General features: G+C 40.7%; 1 protein-coding gene across 5 annotated transcripts in view; it reads right to left on the bottom strand.

Moving 5' to 3' along the window:
* Nucleotides 1–3,825: 3,825 nt before the first annotated feature.
* Nucleotides 3,826–14,981, bottom strand: part of RBM33 (RNA binding motif protein 33) — a 182,096-nt gene continuing 170,940 nt past the window's right edge. For all 5 annotated transcript variants that reach the window (XM_027841120.1, XM_027841116.1, XM_027841117.1 and 2 more), the window contains 2 exons: nt 7,402–7,490; nt 3,826–6,854 (listed from right to left, as the gene is read on the bottom strand). In XM_027841120.1, the coding sequence (XP_027696921.1) occupies nt 7,424–7,490 (67 nt within the window). In that variant the 3' untranslated portion in view covers nt 3,826–6,854; nt 7,402–7,423. The remainder of the gene's footprint in view (nt 6,855–7,401; nt 7,491–14,981) is intronic.

Here is a 14,981-nt window from a genome sequence, read left to right as displayed (position 1 = left end):
TTACTTGACAGACTTGGTACAATGGGTAATGCAGGGTGGAGAGCACAGTTTAACAAGGAAACATTATTTTTCTCAAAGGAAGACATAATTTATTTCTGTAGGCTTTATTTGGGAGAAAATACGAAATGGAGGAACCCAGAGGAAAGTCAGGGTCATGACAAACTTGTCTCTTTATTTGTAAACTTTCAATGCATGCCCTCCCAAAAACATAAGCTTCATAGTCCATATCAGAATGGTACCTCTGATGTAAATGTTCCCATCTACCCAAATACAGCATGTACACTGTACAGACATTACAGGTTAGGAAGGATCACAGTCAGTGAAAGTAATAGAGTAAGGTCAAATAAGCCATCACATCCAGTGGCAACAATATGGCGCACTAATCCTATCCTGAACTCAACAAGAACCAGAGCTCCTACAAAAGGAGAGGAAATAAAAACAAAGAAAATGGGTGAGTAATTATATCTTCATTGTTATACCTCAGACAACAAGGTCCTTGCTAAAGGACCAACGCACAACCCTATAGAAAAAAGGTAAAACTGCAAAATAAGAGAATTAAAAAGTTATTCCCTCTACTCGGTGACCTAGAGAAATCAATTAAGAGCAGAAACCTGTCAAAGCAATAGGTTTAGATGAAAACACTTAAATACTACATATTAAAATCAAACGCATAATTTTTGTTCAAATAAAAGGTGGAAAATACAGGGATAGTAGAGAAAAATTATTTGTAACCAAAAAAAAGCAAGAATGCTGGGTGAATGTGAAATAGGCAGAGGAGGTAGACATAAGGTGGGAAGAAAGATGGAAGGGAGGCCCAATGATAGGGAAAAGAGCCAAAATCCAAAAGGGAATTTCGGAATGGAATGAGGGGCTAGCAGAGTGAGAATGGCTGGCCAGTTTCAGCAAAGAAAGTGGGAAGATGCCAGGTGGAAAAAGAAGCAGCATGAGGTAGGAGGCAACTTGCCCAGCTAACCCAATGAATGTTAGTGATGTAGCAAGAATGATTACAGAAAAGCCCAGAATGGAAAAATAGAAAAAGAAGTGGGAATAAGTCAGAATTCTTGTGTTTTCTTTGTTGTACCTGCAAATGAAGTAGGGGAGTTACAACTCTAGAAGTAAAAATCCTCAAAGGGGGAAAAAAAATTAAAAATTCTGGATCCCCACCTGTGAAAAGCAAAGCTGAATTATTAATGTTAAAGTTGCTATTTTATTTCATCTAAAAAGACAAAACAAATAAAACCCCTAAACATCAATTATCCCTATCCCCAAACTGAATTATATATATAAATTTATATATATACACATACATATATATTTAAGAAATTATTAGAGTGAACTATCTTCCTGAACAAATTATGTAAAGAAAGTGAAATCAGATCACAAGAATATATCCTAGAATTAAAAAAAAATTCAAAACTAGTTTTCTATAAAGTCATATTAAATGACTATACAAACAGGTCTGCTTATATAACATATTAAATATGAAATCTACACGATGAAAACATCATCCCCTCATGGGGTGCTGAGCTTAAGTGCGCTCACCACATTTTCCAAATGTTACTTTACTCTTACACAACTTGGTAAAATTAATATCATCAAACCATACCAAAATGATTCAGTTGCCCCTTTCCATTTCATTTGGTTAGATGTAAAAGGAAAGCTCTGGAAGGCAGCTGGTGTCCCTCCTCCTATGCTCAAAAACCTAAAATACTCCCCACCCAAAACAAGAGCATAGAAATGCAGAGTGGATACCTTAACACATTCTCTACAAAAAAAGCAGAGTGAAACAAATGATCCTTCCCAACCATATTATACCCTAAGAAGGTGGTATACATGAGGATCCAATATGAATCGGTGTTTTTGTTTTGTTTTCACATAATACCATGGGCTTATGTGGCTAATATGTGGTAGTCATTTTTAAGATTAAAAATTAAATAGGTCACAAAATACCTTACAGAAAATCCTTAGGATTTATTACTGAATTAAGGTTAGATACCTTTGGCGAATCCATATTAAAGAATGTTCAAGATAACATTTCTTTCACATCAAAAAAAAAAAGGGGGGTGGGGGTGGGGGAAGAGTTGAGAGATCACATTGGACAGTTTTCCACTAAAATCAACTTGTTCTAGTTGCAGTTTGGTTAGTGTCCTGTCCCTATATAGTATCTCTGGTCCCATTTCCCCTTCCTTATGCCATTCTCCCACCCCCAGAAACTCTTTTGAACTATCTCACTCAGAGGGTTCTTTTTTGGTGGTTGTTTTTGTTTTTGTTTTTTAAAGTACCAAAAACACCCTCAGGTATTTTATTACAAAAAATAAAAAATAAAAAAAATTATGCTTTGATGAATAAAAGCAAGAATTTAATCTAAAAGCTATTTGAAGCTAGAACTGAAACCTCTAAGTAGAAAAAAGCACAGAAAAGAAACACTAGGCTACTGGAGAAGATAATACAAAAACTACTGTGAAGGAGGTATCGAGGATCAAAAATTAAGCCACTTACTTGTCACTTTTAATACACAAAGCTCTCTTGAACTTATTTCTTATTAACGTGTAGTGGAACTGCATGGAGTGGGGGATGGGGATGGGTAAGGATGAAGTATGGGGTCACAAAACTAGCCACAAGTAAGCTAATGAGATTTCTAATATACTCAAAAGCATAGAAAAGAAAGTGCTTCAGACAGAGAAAAAAAAAAAAGCAGCCTGCTCCCCCCGTGCCATAAAGATGATAAATGCCCCATCTGTGCCAAAGCATTAGTGAACATGGTGAGCTTACCTTCCAATTCAACAAAACAAACAAACAAACAAACAAACAAAGGACAACAACAAAAAAACAAAACAAAACAAAGTGATATGGAAAACAAACTCAGAAACCCAACCTTTGTAAGACAACCCTTCTGGGAAACAGAACAGCCCTAGGGTGGAAAGTTTGTTTATAATCCAACCTGGGCCCAAAGTATAAGGACTTTATTAAATAATTCGGTTAGAAACACTGAAGTGGGGGGATCCAGTAAGTCAGCTGGAGCCCTTTGGCCCACTACATGGTAAGGTCTAATTGGGACAGAGTACCCTCATTCCATTTCTGTTTGTTACCTTAAAATACCAGTCCATATAGAGTTCTCATTTTCCTTGGGTGTTATTAGGAACCTGTTTTCTAGGAGTGACTTTTAAAAGACCTTTTATTCTAAATACCTGATTTAAGATTCCATAGTTTTGCAAAATTTCTTTGTCCTGATCCCTATCTCTTCACTATGAACCTTACCCAATGCCTTTCTGTTCTCATGATCAAGATGGAATGTCTTAAAAAAAATTTTTTTTAGCACCACGACCAGTAGGATGACAAGCTACTGTGTTTCAACTCAGAATTGGGAGAAAAGCAAAATGAAATGACTTTCCATCTGAGCTTCACAAAAAAATGAAAACCGACATAACAAGAACAACCCTCCCCCAGTTCTTGTACCCATAAGTGGTTCAACCCAGTAAGAGCCAGTTACCTATGAATTTCATAAATGACTTCTGTCCCAAGGGGAAAACCCTTCAAAGTTTCTTTCAGAAAAAAGAGTGCTCCCTCCCCTCCCCAACCCCCAAAGGAAGACAAACCTAAGAATTTCCCAAAGCACGTGGCCAAACCAATGCTATTGGACAGGTTTGCTTATTAGAGGTAAGGAACAGCACAGGACCAAAAACAAAGCAATGCCAAAAGAAAAGAGGAATGGGGGATTGGCTCCACATAATCACCTCGTGTACTGACCGAATGAGATATACTGGTATTAATTCCCAGTTAGTTTTAAGCTCTGGACTTTGTGAACAAATAATACACAGGTCAGGATAAAAGTATTGACTTACTACCGTCTTTATAAAAATCGAAGATACACACAAAAAACACATCCACATTTATGGAACGGTATCCATTCAACTTTGATATGACAACACAAAAAACTAACAAATAGCTAATAGGGTGCTGAATAATATCCATATTGAATAACATTTTAATTTTAAAAGGTCCATATTTACAGAGTACAATTAGATGCAACGGCTTGCATTCTGCATCTCCCTTTAAATGCATGATAAAGAAAGAACAAAGATAATGGTTGCCACAGATCTTCCAAGAGGGTTAAGCTTTAGGGGAGCTGATTTAAACTGCTATAGATGGGTTCCAAGAATGGAAACTGACATCTCTTGCTAATTCGGCTTCCCTTCTCTTTTCCTTGTGGGGAGAAATCATAACCAGGAATTAAGCCTCGATTCTGTTGCTCAAGTTACTTTATGCCAGGAGAACTCATCTGCACTTGGGTAGTGATCCTAACAAGTATTTCAATAAACACCCAGATTTATTCTATCAATCATGTCATTTTGGGGGAACATCATATTTAAGAAATAGCTCATCTACTGCTATGTGCATAAACACCTGCACATACAAGATAGCCCCCACCTAAAATACCCAGATAATGCAAAAAGTGAACTTGAAAACAACTACAGAATCTGTCGGTGTGTTTCCCTATTAAGTTTTATTTTCAACGATGACTAGAAAAAAAACCGGCTTATAAGCTACTTACTAACTTGAGGAGACAATGTCCAGATTTTTTATTTCAAAGCCAAACTGGAAACAAAAAAATTTTTTTTCAACTTTCAGGAAACATTAAAACTGATCAAATTGTCCCCAAGGGGATCACCAGGTTTCCCAAAGTTCAGCCTCTAGTTTCCATTAAAATAAAGCTCACTAAGATATAAGCTAACCCACTGCTTAGGGTGAGTGGACTAGAAGCTCCTACCTAAAACGGTACCTGCTATCAACATGCTCCTTTTAATGTAGCTCTCTGGGCATAAGACTAATGGGCTAGGGCTCTCTTTAGCATGAGCATGAGCATTCATTGAGAGGAAGGGTGTGCCTGAGAGGGGAGCACGGACAGCTTTCCTCAGGTAGAATAAAGCCATATGTATGGTCTTTCATATGGAAAGGTATGGTGAAAGAAGCAAGCTTCCCATCCTGTAATGACCCCCGCCAGTCCTAGGATTTGGGAGTGGAGGTGGTTGCCCAAGCCAAATGGGACCTGTATTAGTTGTGGAGGCAGAGAGCTATATACGAAATTCCCTTTTGATGGAGATATGATCCCATCTGGGTTAGTATCTCATCCCTACGCTGAGATACAAATTTTTGGACAAGCAGTCATTAAAAAAAGAAAACTTAAGACTACTTTCCAGTCTCAAACACAACATGACGTTCTTTCAGAATCAACTTTACTAAAAGATTCATCAAGGTCTGAAATACCATAATTTCAGGATTTAGCCTTAAAAAAAAATTTTTTTTGGTAACTTAATTTGAAAGGTAATACAAAATCTATGCTATGAGAAAACAGATGACAAAGGCTGTCTGAACTGTGGGTACAAGGCAAAAAGGACCACTCATGTTTGAGGGACTCTACAGTTTGACCCTTTTGCCAGATATCTAGTGAATGCATCAAAGTACACTGAGTTTCTTTCCGCTTCTCTCACGTGACAGGCTTAACGTGATCAAGGAGCTTTCAGCACAAAAACTAATTCAAAAGTCCAAGGACGCTCCAGGACTCTCTGCTCTAATAGTTTAGGTCCTACTGTAATATCTATCCCAAATGATAAATATCTTTTACAAAATATGGGAGCAAAGATGGAACTAAGGCACTTTCTTAAGGTCTGCCCAGAATTCACCTTAACAGAGCCTGCTCCTTTGGAAAGGGTAAAGCTCTCATCAAAAGGAAACAGGCCAAAATTACCGAGTAAAAGCAATCTGAGCGGGGGACCCACAGTTTGGGTTAAGTTGGTTCTGCCTATGAGAACATTACCATCGTTTTTGTAGAATTATGCTTCACGTTAAAGTTGTCTTTGCTGTTAAATTTACCAAATGGCAGTGCACACCACGACCTTCCCCAAAAGATATGATGATGATCAGAATAGCGACTGCCAGTATTATTCCCCCAACGTGTTCAATCTTAGGAAAGAAGTGGCTCATACTAGTAGTGAACCAGTTTATAGGTCTGCAAGTGAAGTTTTAAAATGATTCTTTTTAAGCCAATGGGAAAATCAAAGTTATGCCTATTTAACTCTGGAAATGAGAACTGGGGGAAAGTGCAGGTGAAGGGAGATACAGAGGGAAGGTTTCAGCTAGGAACTGAGAGAATGTGAGGCCGGCTTTGACTTATGAGAATGAGAACCTGTCTCTTCCACTAGTACAACTCCCGACCCAATACCTCTTAACTCCAAGCTCTTTAGGCTACACAAATACCAGATTGATTCCCGAATTTTTTGATCCATGTTTGGCATATACCTTCTGAGGTCTTTCTAAGAAGTTATGAATGTGTACAAAAGAAAATTATTTTCTAGCCTACACTGAAGATAAGAGCAACCATTATCAAATATTCTTTGCTAGTAAAAAAAAAAAATCTTTAAGATGGGGGGGCGTGTTAATATTCTTTTCTCAATCCAAGTCACCATGATCGCACAGTCAGATTTCGAAGACCAAAGTCTACATGCATCATAAGCACTTGAAAAAAAAAAACAAAAACAAAAACAAAACAAAAAAACCAAAACTATAGTTCCTTGTGGCTACAACAGGACAGAGAGCAAGTGGACACCAAACTCCTATTTGCTTCTGGGTCCTCTAAGTTCGGCCTTCTTGGTATCCGTCATGCTTCTGGCAGCTCCAGACCACAGTTAAGCAAGATTGTAGACTGCCAAGCTCTTGGCTCCTGATGTGACTCTGCTCCCATCGCCTCTCCTTGGGAAAATTCCACAGTAGTTTCTATAGCATAAGGGTCGGTTACTCTTAGTGGAAATCATTCAACAATCAGTGCCACATTTATGTGGGACAAATCTATCATATGCCTGTGGAAGGTTAAAGAAATGGTCAATCGTCAGTCAACTCTGAGTACCACCAGTAAAGTCACGGAGGCCAAAGAAAGCAATGTTTTAATGGTGGGCCCTGCGTTAAGAAAACTCGAGATACAAAAACAAAACAAAACAAAACAAAATCCAAATGTACAAAAAAAAAAAAACAAAAACAACCCAAACAGATCCAAGAAGTGCATTTCCATGTTACAAAACAGATTCCATACGTTCATACAAAAGTTTTCACTGACTGGTCTTGGTTTTTGTTTGTTCTTGTTTCAAAATAATGGGCGGCCCGACCCCCAACCCCACCCTGTGCATTTAAGAAATGATGATTCAATGAACAGCTCACCACCCTCTCCCTCCCCCCCCAAAAAATGAAAAAAGCAAAAACTCAAATTGATACACAGCTTTACAAGAACATGTCTATTGTGCAAAGCCCGGCAATGGATACAGAGCAGATCACATAAGGGTACGAGGTCTTCCCTCCCACCCGTAAACCATGGTAACTTCAGAGGCTCCACTTAAGAATACGATGGGCTACCTGTGGAACTTCTGTTGAAATGCTAAAGCGTGGGCTGGCTCCTTAAACTTCGCGATGGCTTTCCGTTGCTGGGGAAGCATCTGTAAACTCTACATAAGGAAGAAAAGGGGGAGGGGGAGAGAGAGAGAGAAATGGAGAGAGAGAAAGAGGGATATTGTGATGACATCACCATTCTCGCTGACAACAATGTGACATATTTAAGAACAATACCTGATGGTTTCATTTTTAGAATTGGCAAATCACTTCAAATGCATTCTTATGTATGATTTGAGCCTTGCAACAAGCCTGCAGGGCAGGTGCTATTTATTATTTTCATTGTATAGCTGGGGAAACTGAGAGGTTAAGTGATTTACTTAGGATCATATATACAGCTAGTAAGTGTCTAGGGTAGGATGTAATCCCATCCAAGTGTAGCTTTCTCTCCACTGTGCCATGCTGTCTTTCATCAATGTATTGGTTAACATCTAACTAGGGAAAGGGTGGGTGTGTGTGTGGGGGGGTGTGTGTGTGTGTAGAGAAGGAACACTTGAAACCTGGTTTGAGATAACACAGCCTACCTTTATCGGTTCACTGTGTGATTTTTTGTTTTTGTTTTTCATTGTGTTCTTTTGTTTTTGTTTGTTTTTTATCTATGATCTCACTGGTTTAGGGAATTCTGAAGAACATAAACTCCCACTACTAACTCAGTATCTGCACCTTTTCTGCACCTTTTCGTTTGAGAGAGCTGCCAACCTATGGCATGGAGAGGTTGAAGGCCTTGCCCTGGGGCTGCCCAAGGTCACACAGCTAAGTGCGAATGTCTGAGTCCAGATTTGAACTCCGGTCCTCCTGACTGCAGGGCCAGTGCTCTATCCATTGCACCATCTAGCTGCCCCCAGTATATGTATGACTAAGGCAGAATATGATCCAAGGTCTTCCTGACTCCAAATTAAACCTTATATCCACCATGCCATGTTGCCTTTATTGGCAGCATCTAACTCAGGATGCCTATGTGTATAGGGGAAAAACTACAATGCTGGTTTTGAGTCAACGGAGCTGACCTTAGAAGTTCATTGTTTTTTGAGCTTTGTATGTAGTTAGTTCTTTTGACGGAAGTGACCGATCAACATGTTTTCATTTTGTTTAATAAACCAAAAGGCAGTACGCTGTACTAGGTAGAGAGTTAGCCTTAGGTGGGGGTAGGAAGTTCTGCCTCCTACACTTACTGGCTATGTGATTCTGGTCCAAATAACTAACCAACTCTCTTCTATAAGAAGGTGCCAACCTGCTGGGGCAAAGGGAGTTCCATATATCAAAGACGTAATAGGTCCAGTGTCTATCTTTATTCCTAATGGCAAAATGTCTCATGATAGTGCTGCAGATTTTCATGTGAACTGGAAAGCAAATGAATTCTATTTCTACTCTTGTTCTATTAGTCTTTGTTTAAAATCCTGGGATATAATTCTATATTATCCGCATTAACAGTTAAATGGAAATGCACCAATTAACTGTTCGAAAAGTTAACTTCCTCGTAATAAAAACAGATGACTATGGAAAGACCTGCTCAACATCAGCAACCCCTAACAATTAACTTTTCAACACATACTACTCTGAATAAAAGCAAGGCACATTTGAAGACTCCTTAAACTAGAAAGGTCCAAGGTGTAGTTCTAGTACTCTGTTACTTTGAAATAAACTTGGATTAAGAAATTTGCTGGACAATTAGTTATACTAAAAATTATTACCAGACTAATTGTTTCTCTCTTTTTTTTTAATGTGAGGCAATTGGGGTTAAGTGACTTGCCCAGAGTCCCACAGCAAGTGTTATGTGTCTGAGGCTGCATTTGAACACATGTCCTCCTGACTCCAGGGCCAGTGCTCTATGTACTGCGCCACCTAGCTGCCCCTCTAATTGTCTCAACTAAGGTAAAAACATATTCATTGCCTTAAAAAAATTCAATTATTTGGGCAAGGTTCCTAAAACTCACAAACATAAACACATTTTTGTAAACAATGATTTCATTTTGTAAATAAATCTGCAGCACTATCATGAGACAGTTTGTCTTTAGGAATAAAGATAGACACTAGACCTATTACTTCTTTGATATATGGAACTCCCTCCACCCCAGCAGGATGGCACCTTTTGTAAATAATGGAGCATACAGGAAATACTATTTTTTTTAACTTAATAGTATTTTTTCCCCCAACAAAGACAGTTTACAACATTCATTTTTTATAAGATTTTGAGTTCCTCCGGCCTCAGACGCTTGACACTTACTAGCTGTGTGACCCTGGGCAAGTCACTTAACCCCATTGCCTAGTTTAAAAAAAATTTGATTTCCAAATTTTTCTCCCTCTCTCCCTTCAGAAACACTTCTTAATAAATAATGGTGTGATTTTCAGTGCACAACTTGATTTTATAATCTGTTTCAGGGAATGTCTTAATTGTGTATATTCTGCACATTTGATAATGCTTGGATATTTAATAGAATAACTGATATTCATATTGTGTTTTAAAGCTTGTGGAATATTTAACTTATTTCCTTACAACTCCATGAGGCAGGTACTAGGGATATTATGATTCCCATTTTACAGAAGCAACTGAGGTTCAGAGAAGTCAAGATCACAGCTAGTACCTGCCAGAGAGGCAGATTTTGAAATCAGGCCATCCTGATTCCACGTTCAACATGAACAATGATGAAATCCTTTCACAAGTAACCTGGACGCTTAGTAACAGAATCAAGTATGATTCAAATGCTTCCACTAGCAGCTCGGGTCGGGGAAACACGGGAGACATGAAAATTAATCTTCTTCCATTCCCCCCACTTGTAGAAAATGTTCCTGCTTTAGAAATCCAAGATCTTGTCTGCATATGGGCCAATCGAGGCTAAACAAGCACACGGAGCCAATGAAAGAGTGTAAGGAAAAATAGTTTTGACTTCAGAAAAGCAAAACCTTTTCCAAACGGAAATTAGGTTCTACTTCCTCGTACCTGACAAACTGGCAAAAATCACCAAGAAACTCAAGAGTAGGGGGAAAAAAAGCAAGGGAGAAAAGCGGAAAAAATTCTTTGGGATGCCCGAGGAGGGGCGAGCGTCTTTCTTTTCAGTCTGTGACAGAGGCAAGAGCAGTAAGATGTGGGCCTCGGGTAGTGTTATTGCTATCCAGGATTCTGTCCAGCTCATAAGCAGGTTTATTTGGAATGTTAACATTCTGACGCTGTCTCGAAAAGGAGGTTTCTAAAGGCAGTTCTGAGGTGGCCTCGGGGCCAAGAAAACCTGCTGACACATACAGGGGATAAGAAGCCCCTTAACATCTTGTTAAAGCTGTGGCCCGCTCTAACTCTACCAGTTGCAGGGCTGATGCTGAAAGGCCTAGGGAGACTCCTCCTCGCCTGCTAGTTTCCTACACCAACGGAACCCTAAATTCAGTCCCTTTCCCTAGAAACATTTTACTGTGAAAGGATCCAAGGCCCAAAGGTCTGTCGGGAGCTTAGGATCACAGGTTGAAAGGTGGATGAAGCCTCCAAAATCATCCAGTGCCACCTCTGAGACTTACAAATGAGCAAGCAGAAAACTGCAAAGAGGTAGCAAAAAGCTCCGCTGAGATCCACGGCCCGGTCCTTCATCTCCAGATCCGGCATACCCCACTTTAAAAAACAAAAAAACCTTCACACTCCTGCCATATTCAGCTGGCAAAAAAAAAAAAGGTGATCCTTCACCTCTGTTCCATGTTACCATCTTCCCTTTAGTTCTTTCTCTTGCTTCCCAGGGTCTGACTGCTCATTCTAGGCAAAGGATTCCCAATCTAGACTTGCACCTCCAACCTCTCCTGAGAGCTAAATCTGGGAGCAGAGAATTTAGAGCTAAAAGACAGCGTAGGGGCAGCTAGGTAGTGCAGTGGATAAAGCGCCGGCCCTGCCCTCAGCAGACCCGAGTTCAAATCTGGCCTCAGACACATGACGCTTACTAGCTGTGTGACCCTGGGCAAGTCACTTAATCCCATTGCCTAACCAAAAAAGAGACAGCATAGTCCAACCCCTTCAGACAAGGAAACCAAGGACCACAGAAATGAAATGATTTAGAGTCACAAAGGTATTAAGCATTTGTTAAATGCTTTCCAATTACATTTTGGGGGAAGGGGATGGGAAGGGAGGGAGGAGACAACTGGGGTTAAGTGACTTGCCCAGGGTCACACAGCTAGTAAGTGTCTGAGAAAAGATTTGAACTTGGGTCCTCCTGACTCCAGGGCAGCGCTTTATTCAATGTGCCCTACCCAATTATACTTTAATCTGGTTGGTCCCCATTTGACACCTCTGAGCAAGGCAATTCTCTAAGACTGTAAATTGCAGGAAAGATGAGGACCTGCATTGTTAAAGGGAGGGTTTCCTCATCTGGGAATTTGTTGCTGTAATGAGATCACAGGTCCAGTCCCTACCTCCCTTTTTAAGGTTTACAAAGTACAAGCAGGGACTATTATTATCCCCATTTTACAGATGGAGAACTTGAGGCTGGAAGCGGGTGTCTTGCTCAAGGCCACAAAGCCAAAGGGTCTAAGGTAGAAACTGAACTCAAGTCTTCTTGATTCCACGTCCAGCACTCTACACACTGTGCCACCTAGCGCACCGCCCCCCCAGCAGTGTTCAAAACCTCTGACTTAGGAGTCTTCCCCCATAACCTACCAGTTGACCGTCTTGTCAGTCTACTTCTACACCAACCTTCTTACTAATCGTTTCACTCCAAAGGACATCCTCCTCCTTCAGGTCCACACGACCTCTTGCTCTATTAGGAAAGCTTTCTAAGCGGTCCTTGTCTCAGTCTCGTACCATCCCCTGTATCTTTCCTCCCCTGACCACCCACTCCCAGGAATCCCACCTGTTCTCCTTTCATTCTCGTCTAAACTTCACCTTTCCACTGAACTCTTCTCTCCAGCTGCCAACCACATCTTGCCAAGTCTCATGGCCTTGTCGCTTGACTTTTCTGCAGCCTCGGACTCCAAAGCTCATCTCCTCCAGGATAGTCCTTCCTCTCAAGGTTTTCATGACACTTTTCTCTCTGGATTCTCCTCAGTCTCCTTTGCTGGCCCTTCATTATTGTCATACCCACTAATCACAGATGTTTCCCAGGATCTGCCTTAAGTCTTCTCTTTTTTCTTTTCACACTCAGAAGGCGACCTCATTAACTCCCAATTATCGCCTTTTTGCAGGTGATTCGCCAACCCAGATACCCAGTCTCTCCTGAGTTAGTCACAAGCCACAGATTTCTGATCTACACACATCAAACTGACTTTGTCCAGAACAGAGTTCTAGTCCCTCACCCTCTTCCAAAATTCTCTATTACTCCTGAGGGCACTGCCATCTTCTCAGAGTATCAAGGACACTGTCATCCTCAACTCCCATCACTCCACAGATACAAGCCACTGCCGCAGCTTGTTCTGCCTTCACTACATCCCTCGTAAAGATCTCCTCTCCATTCACATGGTCACACAACCAGTTCAGGTCCTCAAAGGGATGTGCTGGAGCCGGCTTGTACTGGCTTTTCAGAGCCAACTGCTAAATTTTTAGTGTGAGATGGAAACTGTCAAATGCTATAAATTTGTTGATTGTCTAGATTTGAGAAAATGATAGGGAAAAGGCTAATAATGTAGACTAAACCTAAGAATGTCATGTGGATGTTTTTTTTGTTTTGTTTTTTGGTGAAGAAACAGTTAGTTGCTAAACATTTGCCAGCACCCCACTGGGCCTTCATTTCTTGTTGTCTGGACTAGTAATTACCATAGCCTTTTAACTGGTTTCCCTGCCTCAAGTCTCTCTCCACTCCACTCATTCAGCTGAAAAAGTGATTAAAAGAAAAAAGTTAAGGGCTAACCATGGCACCTCCCCCCCATATCCTGCCCCACCCCCTGGCCTCAAGTTTCCTACTGCCTCCGGGATCAAATACGAAGTCTTCTATTTCGCATTTAAAGCTTGTTGTCATCTGGCCCCTCCTACCTTTCTAGTCTAATTCTTAAACTCGATTCCCCTCCGTTCCTGGTATAGCTACAACCCGGTCACACTGGCCTCCTAGCTGTTCCTCCCTTGAGACGCCCCATCTCCTGTCTCTGCTTTTGCAATAGCATTTCTCCATGCCTGGAATTTCTCTCCCCTCTGCTTCTTAGTTTTCCTGGCTTCTAGCCTTAACTCAAATCTCCCCTTGTGCAGGAAGTCTTTCTGAAGTCCCTCTGGCTGCTAGTGCTTTCTTCTCTAAGATTACCTTCCATTTGGTCTGCAAAGATATTGTATGATCCTAGGTGCTTACATGTCTCCTCCCATTAGACTACACGTTCCCTGAGGGGAGGGAATGCTTTTGCCTTTCTTTACATGACCAGGCACAGAGCAGGTGCTTAATAAATGCTCATTTACTCTCTCTTCTCTTTCACACCTGTCTTTTGTGCAACTGCCAAAATAATCTTTCCAATGCACAGGTCTCATCATTTATTCTACTGCTTCAAAACACCACTTATACCTATAAATAAGATGCAAACTGCTTAGACTTATGGAAGACACCCCCCAATTCTGGCTCCAGGTCCCCTCGGAGTGAAATGCCAGTACACTAGCCACTCGCCCATGGCACCCTACTTTTCAGGTAGACTATAATGTCCATGTTTGTGGGGGTGGATGCTGATTGCATCCTGTCGTTTCCTGCCTCTGTCCACATCCCCCAAACTAGAATTCAGACCCTCTTCATCTCAGCCTGTCAGATGTTCCCTCTTTCATGAAGCCTTCTCCAATCTGGACTGAGACTTTTTTCTCCTTCCTCAAGTTTTCTTTGACTTTGTCCAACTTCTGCTTTGGCCGCATCCATCACATTTCTACCTGGTCCTGCGCTTTTCTGTCCCTAGCTTCCCCCATCCCTCAAGGTCAAGGAATGTTTACTTTCCCATCCTTGTATTCTCAGTGCTCAACACACCTTGGGAGGAAGGGCTTGGTAGAGCCACAGTTCGCAGAGTGCTGGCCTGGAGTGAGCTGGAAGATCTAGCATCAGGCACTTACTAGCTATGTGACTCTGGACAAGTCCATTTAACCACTGTCTGCCTCATGTTCTCCATCTGTAAAATGAAGTAGTATCACTTACCTCACAAGGTTGTTGTGAGGATTAAATGAGACATCTACAAAATGCTTAGCACAGTGCCTGACATATAACGGGTGCTTAATAAATGCTTCAAGTTTTCATAGAGATCTTGAGTTACTTGTGTCATCTTTGAATAATAATGAGTCAAATAAGACAGATAAAATTCACTGATATACTTAAATCAGTTTTTATTCTTTTATGCTCCACTATCTAGATCACAAATTTATTTTAGCGATGCAGTAGTTCAACAGCTGCAAAGAGAGTAACATTCAAAGGTATGAAAATGATGTGTTAGAAAGTGTTCTGTAGTATGAGATAGGAGAAAGAGCGAGGATGAGGAGTCAAAAGGGCCTGGGTTCAAATCCTCTCTCTGCTCCTTATGACCTATGTGATCCTGGGCCAATCGCTTCATCTCAGGAAGCCCCGGTAAAATAAGGGGCTTGGACTTCATGATTTCTGAGGACCCTTCCATTTCCAAATTATGATTCTATC

The sequence above is a fragment of the Vombatus ursinus genome, unplaced genomic scaffold (genome assembly GCF_900497805.2).
Source record: "Vombatus ursinus unplaced genomic scaffold, bare-nosed wombat genome assembly UNPS02014852.1, whole genome shotgun sequence".
Taxonomy (NCBI): Eukaryota; Metazoa; Chordata; class Mammalia; order Diprotodontia; family Vombatidae; genus Vombatus; species Vombatus ursinus.
The sequence above is the reverse complement of the archived record's forward strand: the minus strand, read 5'-3'. Positions and strand labels throughout refer to the sequence as shown.